Source organism: Manihot esculenta, chromosome 6, assembly GCF_001659605.2.
Source record: "Manihot esculenta cultivar AM560-2 chromosome 6, M.esculenta_v8, whole genome shotgun sequence".
NCBI lineage: Eukaryota > Viridiplantae > Streptophyta > Magnoliopsida > Malpighiales > Euphorbiaceae > Manihot > Manihot esculenta.
The window spans coordinates 8,144,290-8,161,144 of record NC_035166.2 but is presented as its reverse complement, the minus strand read 5'-3'; the positions used below and the strand labels follow the sequence as shown (position 1 = coordinate 8,161,144).

General features: G+C 32.2%; 1 protein-coding gene across 1 annotated transcript; it reads left to right on the top strand.

Annotated features, from left to right (window-relative positions):
• The first annotated feature begins 7,956 nt into the window (after positions 1-7,956).
• On the top strand, positions 7,957-11,417 carry LOC110617222 (putative leucine-rich repeat receptor-like serine/threonine-protein kinase At2g24130). The gene is made up of 2 exons (XM_021759875.2): positions 7,957-10,558; positions 10,864-11,417. The coding sequence occupies exons 1-2, from the start codon at positions 8,020-8,022 to the stop codon at positions 11,250-11,252; spliced, it is 2,928 nt and encodes a 975-aa protein (XP_021615567.1). The 5' UTR covers positions 7,957-8,019; the 3' UTR covers positions 11,253-11,417.
• Positions 11,418-16,855: the final 5,438 nt, after the last annotated feature.

Sequence of the window (16,855 nt, the reverse complement as noted above, 5' to 3'; positions counted from 1 at the left end):
AAACTTTGGAAGAAAAAGTTGGCGAGCAGAGGATGCAGGTGTTATAGTAGTAACAAAAGGAGCTTCATTTCAGAGGAGGATAGGCGATTTTTGGAGGTTTTAAGAGAAGTGCAGCTCATGTTTTCTTGCAAAGAGGCAATACATTTATTATGTTCTTATCTGGAAAACTTGTTCATAGGCACTTGGATGACTTGCTCAAGGTATCTCTATCTTTTTCTCTCTCTACCTTTCTCGAGTTTACAGCTTTCATGAAATATTTTAGTTGTTACAATAATATGATTTAATGACAAAAGACCTTGAGTTTTTCATGATTTTCACCTTGTATATATATTCAAAAGTGGGCAAAAAAATCTAGTTTAATTAATCAATACTGTTTAGTGATAGAGTAAAATTTTATATAATTATTCATACATTTTCTAGACTGACATTCTTTTACTTTAATTAAATTTTATTATTCTTGTTAGGTTTATACGTTTAATTATAGGATTTTTAATTTTAGCCTATTATTAACGTTTTCACTTAATTTTTAGTGTTTTTATAGATCAAAACATGTTAAAGAATGAATGAGTCACTTTGGAAAGAAATTCAGTGAAGTTTGAAAAGGTTTTTGAAGAAACAATAAAAACAGGTGTTAGCCCCATGTTTTTATCTCTGCTTAGTATTTTGGCCTTCTGCCCCATGTTTTTCACTGGACGAATTTTTTTGAAACCCGAAAGATACAGTAGAAAACACGGGTTAGACCCGTGTTTTCATGGTCTACCCCATGTTTCGGTTCCCTCTATACGTAATGCCTCATTCATACTTTTATCAGAAGTCCTAATGTTTTAGATTTTCCTCTAGGACCACGGATTAGGAGTTCTAAAGGGGTATAAATACAATATAATTGAAGGACGGAGTAGACTTTTTGTCCACTTTTGAACATATACATAAGGCGGAAATCACGAAGAACTCAAGGAGAAATATTTGAAAGATCTAGAAGGAGAAATCCATACATCTAGAGTTTTTCTTTCTTCTCTTATTCTTTTATTCTTTTAATATGTTGTTCACAATTATTTTAGGATGATTTTGGATAATTTCTCAATAGAGTTTATCTTTGAATTCTTGAACATGAGCAACTAAATTTCTTTGCTAAGAGACTTGATGTAGCTTGGATTATTGATTTTTTCAATTTATTTGAGTTAATTTTCTTTACCAATCTATTATTCAATTTTTAAGATTAATACTTTTAAGCACCTATGGGATACTTGAATGATTTTGTCCTGAAATTAATATGAAAAGTGAACGTTTTAGAATTGAATATCACATAGAATATTAATAAGACTGTGAATGAAGATTTGACATGTGGAGTCTTAAATAAAATAATCACAGTGTTTTGTAAAATTAATTTGGGAATTATTAAATTATTAAAAGATAGGTGATAATATTTAATTAATTAATTTAGTCTTACTAGGAAAAGAGAGTCAATTACCTTAGAATTATTTGCTCTACATTTGATAATTAAAATTGAATTGTTAACCAAATGAATTAATTGAACCATATCCTGGTGAAATCAAGATATCATAATACTTAATATTAATTTTTTTTTTTTACGAATTCTGTTTTGTTGAGTGTTTAATTTTATTTTCTTATTTTATTTCAATTTTACAAGCATCCTTCACAATTGGTAGTCTAAATAATAATTAGATTTATAAATATTTTAGTATTTAATTTTCAGTCCCTATGAATATCGCCAGCCTGTCAAGTTTTTGAGTCGTTCATAGGGATTGACAATATTAATATTAGAATAGTAAATTTATTATTAATTTAGATATCTTATTTTATTTATTTTATTTTTCTCTTCTTTAATTATATATGTGCTATCTATTTTATTTTGTTAATTATTTTTATATTAAATTTTCTTGTTCTATTGTGAGGTATTTATGTCTCATCAACATGTTTTCATAAATTTTATTTAACAACACTTGAACTATGTTATGCTATTTGGGATAGATTTAATGAATTGGTTACACAATTTTCCAATTACGGTCTTTCAAATGAGTCTCTTACATTTTACTTTTACAAAGAATTGAATGTTGAAATAAGAAGTTGGATTGATAATGGAGCTTTAGCCACTAGTGGATATTTTTACATAAAAGCCTGAGGATGTAATTTACCTACTGGATGACATAACAGATTTTGACTACCATTGGCATCATGATCCTTCAATGTAGGGTTGGAGTTATCGATATCTTCCATCTATCTCCCAACCATTTGACCATCAAGAAGAGTAAGAATCAAGGCTAGAAGAATTAGTTGCATCAATTCTAAGATCACTGCAGAATTCATAGCAGAAACAAAAAACTTTATAGGAGAAACTAGATCTTAACTCCAAAATCAACAAGCTGTTATAAAGAATTTAGAGGTATAATTTGAGCAGTTGGCTAATACAGTGATCAATATGATCAATATGGAGACAGTGTTTTTTCTGGAGGTGAGTCAACAATAATAATAGAAGGTGAAGAAATATATGCAATGAACGATATGGAGAAAGAATGTTTAACTAAAGTGGATGTAACAATAGAAGTAGATGAAAAATTAGAAAAACATTTTAAGTAACTCCCCAATGCAGTGATCAACACGAAAAAAGAGTACTTACTCAAAGAGGATGTGACAATATCATTGATGGATGAAGAAACATGTGAGACCATCAATTTGAAGTCATTGATCGACGTACCATATGTACCACATGAAGATCCTTATTTTTCAAATGTATCATCCTCATTTTATAATATTCTCCAAGAGGGTGAAACAGAAGTTGAAGTTCTTTTCTAAGCTGATTGTTCAAAGCCAAGTATTATTTGTCCTATGTGCAGAATTATTGTAAATATCGTCAATCTTGAGGACATCATAAATCAAGATCCACATATAGTATCATTTGACACTTCCTATAAGAAAGCCGTTCTTAAATGAGTATTTGTATATGAAGTCTAGCTAAAGATTATAAATTAAGCGCTTTTCAGGAGGCAACCAAAGTTTTATTTTTTATTTTGTTGTTATTTCTTTATTTTTGTTTTTGTTTAATCTTCTAAGCTTATTTTGGCAATTGTTATTATTTTTTTTTTTAAGATTCAAGATCAATACAGATGAATAAAGAGTAAAGCATGCTTCAAGAAGGAGAATTCCTAATTCTTCTACTTTACATTCATTAGTTATATGCTTATTTGTTTATATTAACGATATGGAGGACCATGTCAAAAATAAGTTAGGGTATAGCTTTGCATCTTGTTTTCTTGTTTTGTTTTTTTTTTTTTTCTTATGTTATGTATAATTTTTTTTAGCAGTATAATAAATTTTGTGCATTTGATTAAGCTTAATGATTGTGTTAGAATTTTTTTTTTCTAAATCATTATAGTTGTGCATTTTTATTTAGTTTAGTTCTTTCATTGTTTTTAGATATGTATCCATAAGTAGATTATATAGTATTTATCATATAATAGTTAATATGCATGTATAAGTTTGACATATCTTTTTTTTGTTCAAAGAAGTGTTATTTGTGCTATGTACAGAATTATTGCGAATCTTGTCAATCTTGAGGACATCATAAATCAAGATCTTATATGTAGTATCATTTGACACTTTCTATGGACTAAAAGCACTCTTTGAAGAGTATTTGTATATGAAGTCTAGTTAAAGACTATAAATTATGCACTTTTTAGGAGGCAACCCAAGTTTTATTTTTTATTTTGTTCTTATTTCTTTATTTTTATTTTTTTAATCTCCTAAACTTATTTTGACAATTGTTTTTTTTTTTTTTTTTTTTTTGTTTTTAGGATTCAATAGAGATGAATTAAGAGTAAATCATAAGAGGAGTATTCCTAATTCTTTACTTTACTTTCATTATTTATATGCTTATTTGTTTATATTGATGATATAGAGGACAATGTCAAAAATAAGTTTGGAGTATAACTTTACATCTTGTTTTATTATTTTGTTTTTTTTCTTATGGTATGTATCATTTTTTTTCTTTTTTAATAGTATAATAAAATTTGTACATTTGATTAAGTTTAGTGATTGTATTAAAAAAAAAAAATTTCTTTTTCTGAATCATTATAGTTGTGCATTTTTATTTAACTTAGTTCATTCATTGCTTTACATATGTATCCATAAGTAGAATATATAGTATTTATCAGTTAATATGCATGTATAAGTTTGACATATATATTGTCTCACCAGTCCTAAAACAGATTTCATGAATTAAAAATAATTAATGCTCACACCAAGAGAAATGATATAAGTTTTCTTTGTATTAATCATTAGACCTTAGCCATCCAATTAACGTTATCTTTTGTTCACCATTTTGAACTTTTATCATTTAGCTTGATTTTTCTTTCATCTTAGACCTACCAACCTAAAAAAACCTTTTTGAATGAAAATTGGATATATAAATTAAATTTTTTAAAAAAAAGAAGAGAGAAAAGTAACTTTGTATGGTAATATTTTGAATAGCTTAGTAAATATGTAATTTTACGTCAAACAGCACCTTAAATTAATAGTATATAAAGTATATTGATGATCTGTTGAGTAACCGAGTACTAGGGTGTTTGCACAGGAAGATAAGTGTCAACTCAAGAAAGATGTACATAAAAATGTGGTGAATTTGCTTAGGAAAGGAGAATGAGAAAAAGCTTTAAGTCACAAAAATTGATTTGAGGTGGTTAAGATGTTAGTAAATACAAGTCTATTCTTTGGTTGCATGATGCATGCTAATGTAATTTATTTGTGGATATTTATTTACAAGTAGAGATTTGAATTTTGCTAAACATTAATGCATTAATGAGATTTAATGAGCTATTATTTAAAATTATGTTCTTTTATTGATTGATTTTGATACAATTATTGATGTAAGCTGGGTTGCACTCTCTTTATCACACTGCTGAGAAATTAATACTCCGAACTATTCTTCTCTATTTCTTTTGCTCGAGGACAAGCAAAAATCTAGATTTAGAGATATTTGATGCGGTGAAATTTTATACAATTATTCATACATTTTTTAGACTCACATTCTTTTAATTTAATTGATTTTTCTTATTCTTATTAGGTTTTTATATTTAATTATAGAATTTTTAGTTTTAGTCTATTATTGATGTTTTTACTTAATTTCTAGTATTTTTATAGGACAAAACAAGTAAAAAAATGAAGACACTTTGGAGAGGTAGCCCCATATTTTTTTCTCTACCCCGTATTTTGGCTTCCGTCCCATATTTTTCAATGAATGAATTTTTTTAAAGCTTGAATGATATAGTGGAAAACACGAGGTAGACTCGTGTTTTCATGGTCTAACCCATGTTTGGCTCCCTTTCATATGTAATACCCTATATTTTTACCATAAATCCTAATTTTTTAGATTTTATTTTTTATCATAAGTACTAATTTTTTAGATTTTTCTTTAGGATGACCGATTAGTAGTCTCAAAGGATATAAATACATCTTAACTTAGAGACCGAAGAAAGATTTAGAAGATCTAGAAGGAGAAATCCATAGATATAGAGTTTTTCTTTCTTATTTTATTCTTTTGATATGTTGTTCACAATTATTTTAGGATGATTTTAGATAATTTCTCAATAGAGTTTGTTCTTGAATTCTTGAATATGAGCAACTAAATCCGGTAGCTTGAATTATTGATTCTTTTAATTTATTTGAGTTATTTTCTTTACCAATCTATTATTCAATTTTTGGGATTAATACTTTTGAGTATCTACGAGATGCTTAATGATTTTATCATGAGATTAATACTGGAAGGAAACATTGTAGGACTGAATTGAGAATCGAATATTACATGAATATTAATTAAATATGAATGAAGATTTGACTTGTGAAATCTTAGACAAAATAATCAAAGTATTACGTAAAATTAATTAGAGAATTATCAGATTATTGGGAGATATGTAATAATTTTTAGTTAATTACAAAATTGCATTATTAACTAAATGAATTAATTGAATTAGGTTCAAGTGAAATCAAAATACTAATTGTCTTACCAATTCTGTTTTATTGAATATTTAATTTTATTTCTTATGCAGGGTTTGATTTTGAATGATTGTAAATTTTTATTAGACCTTAGATGGATTCGTCGTAATGATATTCTAACTGCTTATACTTTAACTATAAAATTTATTAGGCATAACTGTCTCATTGAAATTTTATTAATACAATCAGTAATTTTGTTTAAAAAAAAACATCCTTAGACAATTGATAATTTAAATAATAATTACATTTATAAATATTTTGATATTTAATTTCTAATACTCTACTAACTCACTTTCTATAAACCCCTATCATTCAATTAAGAATTTGGACAAAAATTTTATTGGAGGCTTAAATAAACTTTTTAAAATTTATCAAAAGTTTAAAGAGATTTTTTGCGAAAATAATATATGAGTACACATAAGTGATATACGAGTCTCATCTAATACATATAAATATCATGTGCGCAAGTAGTAAACCTCACGTGAGGTGGGAAAAAGGAAAATTCAAAGGGTGGGACGGAAAAATATTTGCAAATAGAAAACGAACTCTTGAATTAGTTTCATGAACACGTAAGACTCCAAAAAGACACCACGTAGTAACTTGTTTTTCAAGGTTTAGCTTGCACGGTGAATTAGCCATCTTCCCTAAACCCTTGCTAGTGCTCTATTACCCAATAGGGTTGCCACTCATTTTTTTTTTAATCTTTTGGGGTCCACATTCCATATATTATTGAGGGCAAAAATCCATCACCCAGCCGACATATGTACCATAATCGCAAGCCACCCAATTGTCAATTTCACACCCGAAAGCTTACCCTTTATCTATTTTATTCACCTAATACTATTTGGGTTAATTTTAAAACAATAAAATTAATTAAAAACATTATTTTTATACTATTAAATATAAATTTATCATTTTATAAAAATTATAGTATAATAAATAAAATTAAAATATAATCACCAATAAAAAGCTAATTTTCTGACTTTTTTATAAATATTTGAAAATATAATTAATTATGTTCAATTTTATAAACTTAAGTGTTTAATAAATTATAATTTTAAATTAAAGATTTAATGAATTAAATTTTTATATTTTCCATAACAACACATCCTCCTCCACTTATCATCTCTTTACAAATAAACACAACAACTTGCCAAAAAGTTATAGCATGTTAGGCCTAATCCTGACATGTAAACCACCACTGCTACTAAGGTTCTTGGAATCATGCTTACGTGTCATCTCAGCCGTTGACACATTTTCGCACGCGATTGGTACTGTTTTCTTGGTCAAACATCACAAGCGCCAAACGTATTTGTCACTTCCTCATCAACGGCTGTTAGGCATCACCGTTTGAAATTTTTGTTTAATATTATTTACATAGTTTTACTTCTCGTTTTATATATATATTTTATTGATTAGCCTCCCAATAAATTGAATTTGTCTGTGTTCCTATTAACCTAAACGCAATACGACGTATTTAATAAATGATGTAATTATTAATATATTTAATTATAAATTAACAATATAATTAATTGCAATATTTTGATGTAATGTAATTTTTTTATTTTTAATATTTATTTATTTATAATTATATAATATACAATAATAATATTATACTCACAGATTTAATCCCATAATAAATTATCAGATTTTAAATTTCATCTCTTAATTTTCAATTTTTATTAAAAAAATTATTTTTAACGATAATAATAATTAAGGACAGTCTCGGTGTTGATAGTAGAAATGATAATGGTGAAATATTTAATATGAATTTAATTAATATATAATAATTAGGTATAGAACAGGTTTTTATTTGAATATTGTACCAAACATAACCTTAAAACCTTAAAAGTGCTTAAGAATCAATATCCTCCTACTAAAGTCATTGCTTACGCTTCTATATATTAATAGGAGGTCGAAAGCATCTGTTCATTTAACCCCGCCCATACAGTGATGCATGCATTTCTTTGCCTGGAAACTATTGTCTTCTATCCTTTCTAGTTGATAACCATAATGGGTTCTTATAAATTTTCCATTTTAATTTCTCTACCTTTGATCATCATCTTCTTGATGGTTTCTGGAGAACAAAATCCTCAGCTCCAGCTTGATAAGGAAAGAGCTTCTCTACTTTCTTTCAAGTCGGGGATCACATTAGATCCTGAAGGAGCACTTGAGAGCTGGAACTCAAACATTCATGTCTGCAACTGGACAAGAGTCAAGTGTAACAATTCTAGCAACCAAATACTTCAGCTTGATCTTAGTGACCTGTCACTTAGCGGCAGGATTTCTCCAGCTCTTTCTAATATTTCTTCTTTGTTGGTTCTTGATTTGTCGAGGAACTTCTTTGAAGGCCATATTCCAGCAGAGTTGGGGCAGCTGTCCAAACTCAGGCAACTCAGTTTGTCGTGGAATCTTCTTGAAGGAAATGTCCCTTCTGAGTTGGGATTTCTCCGACAACTAGTGTATCTTGATTTGGCCAGTAACAGGCTTGGTGGCAACCTTCCTGTGCAATTTTTTTGTAATGGGTCCTCTTTTTTGGAGTATATGGACCTTTCCAACAATTCTTTTAGTGGCGAAATCCCTTTGAAGAATGAATATGCTCTTAGAGAATTAAGATATCTTTTGCTTTGGTCAAATAGATTAGTGGGTCATGTTCCTCAAGCTCTTTCCAACTCTTCAAAACTAAAATGGCTCGACTTGGAATCAAATATGCTAAGTGGGGAACTGCCATCAGAGATTGTTCGTAAAATGCCAGAGTTACAGTTCCTCTATTTGTCTTATAATGACTTTGATAGCCAGGATGGTAACACCAACCTTGAACCTTTCTTAGCTTCTTTAGTAAATTCCTCTAACTTTGAAGAACTTGAATTAGCCGGAAATAACCTTGGTGGTCGGATACCTCCCATTGTTGGCGACCTTCCGGCCAAGCTTGTACAGGTTCATCTAGATGAGAATCTTCTCTATGGTTCTATACCTCCTCATATTTCAAACCTTGTAAACCTCACCCTCTTGAACTTGTCTAGTAACCTTTTGAACGGTAGCATCCCACCTGAACTGTGTCGCATGGGAAGACTAGAGAGAGTTTACTTGTCAAATAATTCACTTTCTGGTGAAATTCCTGCTGCTCTTGGTGGCATTTCCCATTTGGGTCTTCTTGATTTATCAAGAAACAAGCTTTCAGGTCCTATTCCTGACAGTTTTGCTAATCTCTCCCAGTTGCGAAGACTCATGCTTTATGAAAATCAGCTCTCAGGAACCATACCACCAAGCCTGGGAAAATGCATCAATTTGGAGATTCTAGACCTTTCTCACAACCAAATTTCTGGGCTAATTCCAAGTGCAGTTGCAGCACTGAGAAGCTTGAAGTTGTACCTGAATTTGTCTAGCAATCTCTTGCAGGGTCCTTTACCACTAGAGCTGAGTAAAATGGATATGGTGCTAGCTATTGATCTATCTTCAAACAATCTCTCAGGTACCATTCCAACGCAGCTTGGAAGTTGCATTGCACTAGAGCATCTTAATCTTTCAGGCAATATACTAGAAGGATCTCTTCCTGCTTCAATAGGTCAGCTGCCTTATCTTAAGCAACTGGATGTTTCTTCAAACAAATTGAGTGGTGAAATACCACCTTCTCTTGAAGCATCGTCAACTCTCAAGCAACTCAATTTCTCTTTCAACAACTTCTCAGGGAATGTTTCCAACAAGGGCGCATTTTCTTCGTTGACAATAGACTCCTTCCTAGGCAATATAGGCCTTTGTGGAACAATAAAAGGCATGTCAAGATGTCGAAAGAAACATGCCTATAGATCCTTTTTATTGCCTATACTCTTGTCACTGTTTGCCACTCCCTTCTTGTGCATGTTCCTGGTTCGCAGGTCAAGATTCAGAAAGCAGTTGACGATGTTCAATCAAGGGGAATTGGTAGATGAAGAGAAAGAAACCAAAGAGCTCCAGTATCCAAGAATCTCATATCAGCAACTCAGTGAAGCTACTGGTGGGTTTTGTGCTTCAAGCCTGATTGGTTCAGGCCAATTTGGTCATGTCTACAAGGGAGTTCTTCAAGACAATACAAGAATAGCTGTGAAGGTACTGGATTCAAAGACAGCAATGGAACTTTCAGGGAGTTTCAAAAGAGAATGCCAAGTACTAAAGAGAGCAAGGCACAGAAATTTGATAAGAATCATCACAATATGCAGCAAACCAGATTTCAAAGCTCTTGTTCTTCCACTAATGTCAAATGGAAGCCTTGAAAGGTATCTATACCCAAGCCATGGATTAAACTCTGGGTTGGATTTGGTTCAGTTGGTAAGCATCTGCAGAGATGTGGCTGAAGGGATGGCCTATTTGCACCATTATTCCCCCATTAGAGTTGTGCACTGTGACCTGAAACCAAGCAATATTCTCTTAGACGATGACATGACTGCTCTGGTAACGGATTTCGGAATCGCAAGATTGGTTAATGGCATTAACGAGAATACTACTACTAGTGGTTCAGTATCCTTTAGCTCAACAGATGGCTTGTTGTGTGGATCAGTTGGCTATATTGCTCCGGGTAACTATTGATATGTGATTTTTACACTACAAGAAATTAGTCTTTTTAGGATAAAAATCACGGAGATTTTGAAATTCAAGTTAGCTAAGTTTTCACAAAATTGGGAAGCTGAAAGTTTTAGCGGCGATTTTTGTTATTTAATAGTGAAATTTTAGTGGTTTTCTACAAATTTCAATGCACTAGTGGTAATTTTTTTTACCTAAAATTTCACTAAAAAAGGTTCAATTTGTTGTAGTGTTATGTTATATGTAATAAGTTATTACCACTGATGTGTGTATATACTAATTAATTCCATGTCCATGCAGAATATGGAATAGGCAGGAAAGCTTCAACACAGGGAGATGTGTACAGCTTTGGAGTCCTCCTTTTAGAAATCATAGCAGGAAAACGTCCCACAGATGTTATTTTTCAGGAAGGTTCAAGCTTGCATGAATGGGTGAAGAGTCATTACCCGCGAAAGCTCGAGCCGATCATTGAAGAAGCAATGCTTAGGATTGCTCCACCTACCATGCCTGCTTACTGTAACAAACTATGGAGTGAAGTTATTGTTGAATTGATTGAGCTTGGCCTCATGTGCACACAATACAATCCTTCAACAAGACCAACCATGTTAGATGTTGCCTATGAAATGGGTAGGCTAAAGCAGTATCTTTCTAACCCACCATCTTTGCTTATGCACAACAATGAAGAATAAGCATCCACCAAGGTTGGCGCTCTTCATGATTTAATGAGGCCAAGGTGAAACGGAAACAATTAGATTGGATTTTGGGAATTTTTACATACATTTGATCATTATATTCGTTCTATTTCATTGATTTTCTCCTAAATGATATATAGTAGTCGAATGAATTCGCTTACAGTTCTAAGATAACTCCAATATCACTGAATTAATTGAAGTCATTTGTCTCTCGTGAATTCGTTTTAGCTGCACATAAATTTAGATCTTCTATTATTGATTTTGAATCTCAAGCAACCAAATCTAGCGTTGGCAATTCATTAATATTTTAATAGATATTCAAAGATTGTGAATTCTGAATCATAATTCAACTATGAGCAATACATTGATCCTTCAGCCTATCTTTGTATAGAATCAGTCCATTTCTATCATAAAATATCAGCATTTTGTTTGTGGTGAGCAGCACAGTGATTTCTATAATAACCAAAATGCATAAAAAGTCTCTTCCAGCCTACCTTCTGATAAGGAATTTTTTAAAAAATTGCAGCAAGTGGTAGGTGATAATCATCCTATTTTCACTTCATTGATGATACAAAGCACTTGAATCAATACCTTTTTATCACTTGCATTAGAATATAAAAAAAAAAAAAAATTATTAAAATTAAAATAAATTCAGAATTTGACATTGAAGTCAACTGAGGAGGCCACTATTGGATTGCACACCTGAGATTATATCCTGGAGAAGATTAATAATTTCATGCAAGTGTAATTACTTGGAAATTAGGTTTGCTAATAAATTGTTGAGTGCTTGCTTGCTTGGAAAATCACATACTACCAATAATTAACAAATCTTCTGCTATGTTTCTCCCTAATTGGTCCTACCATCACCTTCTTTTATATCCTTTCCTACTTTCTTCCTTCACTAATTATTATTAAGAATTTAGATATTTGAAATAATTTTAACTGTCCTTTAAGTTGTATATGTGTTTTTTTTTTTTTAATTCATTCAATATCTCGAATCCACTTATTTAATTAATTTAGATTCGCGTTGCACAAATTCATTAAAAATAAAAACATTTTTCCCAAATGACTCCGATTTAAATTATGGGTTGCTGTTTTTTTATTTTAACTTTTTTTATGTATTTTTGAGATTTTTTAGATTTTATCACTAAGAATGTAAGCGCTTAATCTGTGCCATACTAAGATTTTTCGAAATATAAAAATAAAATCACTTGAAAAAAAAAATAAAACACTTCTCCCAAATTTGAAAGGTAACCTATGTTTAGAGTTTAAACTTGGGAGGAGCTGCGATTCCGTTCTCACGTCTTGACCCCTGGAGAAGATCGCTCAGGTTAGTGTTTGCTCCCTGCAATCCACCCTACTTAACTAAGCTATTAAAAAAGAAAGGTTAGCTACAGGGAAGAGCAGGATTGGCACGAGGAGCAACTAAAAGATAAGGGGAAAACATGATTATCTATATATATATATATATATATATATATATAAAATACCTAATTAATGAAATTTTATTAATTAATTATTCATGTAAAATCATTTATCAACCCCACCCACTACTTGATAACCCAAGTTGAAGCTTAATTTTCATCATGCACCATATGTGAAAGTTTTCTTTTTTATAAGCAATAGGAAAATTTTGTTGATAATCAAAGGAATTTGTGAAGTTGGCAGTAATCATTGCAGACCAAGCTTTGTCTTATAATTAAACATGGAATTTACTATTATTATTCGGCTAGAAGATTAAAAAAAAAAAAATTATTCCAACTATTCATTTTAGGTAAAATTTTTAATTTTATCAATTTGATATAAACTTTTTAATTTTAGCAATAACTTTAATTAAAAAATAGTATAAATTACTATTTAGCATTTGAACTATATTTGAATATTCATTTAAATTTTTGAATTTTTTAGATAGATAAATACACCCAAAAAAAATAATTTAAATAGATACAAATAAATTAAAAAAAAATTAAAATCAATTTACAAACCTGATCATTGACCATGTGAACAATAAGTCATTAACTGGTGTTTATGGCTGGAAATTAATCTATATTAATTTGTTATAACGTTTTAAAATTGAAAAATTTTAAAAATTAAAAATTTGAGTATTGAATAAAACTTTTATAGTTGACATTCACTTGATTGAAGTTGGAATATAGAATCATCTTCTTCGATATCGAGTTCGATTGAATTTGAAAGAGTTTATTCGAGAAGAAGAAGTCCAATTGAAGATGAGAGTTTGATGAAGTGCTACTGGGTTGTTCCGGCAAAAGTGGATGTAATATGGAAGAATACTAATCTCTATAGTTGTGCAACATGTTGTGTGAGTTATTTTATGGATTATATTATTAGATTTGGTTGAGGTTTGTTTTCTGACGTTATTATTTTTTTACGTTCATGAAAAATGGGACAAATATCGATTTTAAAGAATGATGTTACTTTAAATGAATAGTTGAGTTAACGGAGCCGAAGAAAATAAAAAAAGGACAGGTTTTATTATTGATAAAATGAAAGCTTTCAGTGAAAATGTGAAAAAGGTGAAAGTAGGGGTGTGCATCGGTCGGTTCGGTTTGGTATCGAATCGAATCGGCCAAAATCGATTTAACCGAATTTTTTTAAATTATAAACCGAACCAAATTAAATAAGATAGATTCGGTTCGATTCGGTTCGAAATTGGTTTTTGATCTTTTCTCTAATTTCATTGAATTATACTATAATTTGGGCCTAATAAGAATTGATTTGAATCTAATATATTTAATTAATCATAAAATCCAATCAATTAATCATAAAATCCAAATTAATCAATAACTTCTAACCTAATATACTTAATCAAATATAATAGTTAAATTATCCCAAAAACCAGTTAGCTTAATTTCGAAGCAAATTCTTTTGTTCACAAATTTGAAACTAACAGATCATCTGCTCCATGTACAGACTTCAAATTTCAAAGCAAAAGCCGAGATGAGATTCAATCAGCTTTAACTGAACATTAAAAGCCAACAATTTTCACTGCCCAAATCAATTGTCTCCAGCAAGAAAATACAGCAGCGCGAGAAAAGCTGAAATTCAAAAATTCAAACGTCTTGGAGTCCTATCCTACTTCAAATACACCAAGACCAGTCTTATGACAACTCTAAGAACCATGCCAAAGAAAGTCTTTCACCAAAAGAGTTTTATTCATACTAAAATGCAAAGACAAAGGAGGAATTAAAATACCATCAAAAGACCAAGTCAAAATAGGATTCCAACTCCAAGAAAGATTAGGACTTCTCACTTATAAAAAAGGACAGCAACCAAACAGCAGGACATGAGAATTTTCGGCAGCAACACCAGCAGCTCTCTCTCTCTCCTTTTCTTCTTTTCTCTTTTATGTGTTCTTTATCCATCATGAGTGGCTAAAAACCTTAATCTCTAGTTAAAGTTGGAGAAATTTCAGTTGTAACGACCCGAAAATCGGACCGCTACCGGCGCTAGGATCCGGGTCGACTTAAGGCCGCCGGGACCCGTAGCAAGCCTGACATAAAACCTGTAAACCTGTATAATCCCATACATGATCAACAACATGCATAAAAATTTAAACTTTTCTTCATACATACTGTCATCAACTAACTCAACCTGTGCATACTCTGAACATATACATAACATAGTCCCTCTGTGGGATCTCATCAAGCCTTAAAGGCAAAATAACCTGTGTTGAGTTAGTTTATATAAACATCATAACATAAGATCATGTATGTACAAAAGGGATTGACAATATATTACGGACAAGCACAACTCTATCCTCAATGACCTCATTACATAACATCCTGAATATTTTTACATTTCATCATAATACAATTGTCATGTCCACAAACTAACTATTACATACATATGACTTTTTCTTCTTGCCTTCTCTATCTATCTCGTACCTGCAAACCTGGGGGTTAGGGGAGAGGGGTGAGCTAGATGCCCAGTGAGTAGAACTGTAAAAAGAATATTTAAAACATGCTCTCATGAAATGCGTCACTGCACAAATAAATCACACCACGGATGGACTGATTCAAAAATCCCTCAACTCCATGCCCGGCCCTATTATGGGCACCACAGGACTTCGTACTCGGAGTTATTGCCCGGCCCTATTATGGGCACCACAGGTCTTCGTATTGCCCGGCCCTATTATGGGCACCACAGGACTTCGTATATAGAAGGCTAATGAATCGTCCTAATGTCCATCCACTATCATCTATCACAACAATACAATGCGGCATAGTCGTGAATTCTGATGCAAACAACCTATAATATGATCATGATGCATGAAGCATGATAAAAGCATTTCATTTCTTAATTTAAAAGGTTAAGCTTAGTTCCACTCACCTCTGGCTAACTCTGACAACCTCTGTAGCAGCTGGCTCACTGCTGGGGTCCTTGGTTCCTCGGGTCCGAACCTACACGGGTGGACTCCAATGAGGGACCAAACATACATAAACATAACTCTAATATATTCCCCAAAAAAACCCCCCTAAAACATGCTGAAAATATCACATAGAGATATGCATGAAGTGGCTGAACAGGGCACTTTCGGCGGCACCTTCGGCGGCCGAAAGTCCTGGACAGAGACGAAACTCAGGTAGGTTCGGCGGCACCTTCGGCGGCCGAAAGTCCTAGACAGAGACGAAAGTCTCTTTTCGGGGGCAACTTCGGCAGCCGAAAGGCCTGCCTCCCCAGCCATGTTCGGCGGCCGAAAGTGCCTTCGGCTGCCGAACCTGGTTTCTGCCAAAAGGCAGAAACTTGGCTCCTTTGTGCATTTTCGCCTCCAAACTCACCAATCATGCATACCACTCAACCAAATCATGCATACAAGTTCCTAGGGGCCTCAAAACATCAAATACCCCAACTACAACACTTCAAGCATACTCAAACATGCCACATTGTTCAAAAATCACATAAAACCTAACATTTTATAAAAGCATGGTTCTACCCTTCTAGAGGTCTCCGACATCCGAGATTCCACCGGACGGTAGGAATTCCGATACCGGAGTCTAGCCGGGTATTACATTCTCCCCCCCTTAAGAACATTCGTCCCCGAATGTTCCTCACTAGCACACATAGCATGGCAAAGAACATAACACACATACAAGGCACATAAACACATAGGGATCTAACCTTAAAAGAGATGAGGGTACTGCTGGAGCATAGACTCCCGTGTCTCCCAAGTGCATTCTTCCAAGTTGTGGTGGTTCCACAGGACTTTCACCATCGGGATTTCCTTGTTTCTTAACTTTCTGATCTGGGTGTCTATGATCCGCACTGGCTGTTCAACATAGGTGAGATCCTCTTGGACCTCCACATCAGGCTCATTAAGAACCTTGGTCGGATCTGACACAAACTTCCTCAACATTGAAACATGGAAAACCGGATGGATTCTTTCCATCGAAGCAGGTAAATTCAGCTTGTACGACACATTCCCAATCTTTTGCAAGATTTCAAAGGGTCCGATGTATCGTGGGGCTAGTTTACCTTTCTTCCCGAAGCGAACCACTCCCTTCATTGGAGACACCTTGAGCAATACCAGATCCCCCTCCTGAAACTCTAACTGTCTCCTGCGGACGTCTGCATAGCTCTTC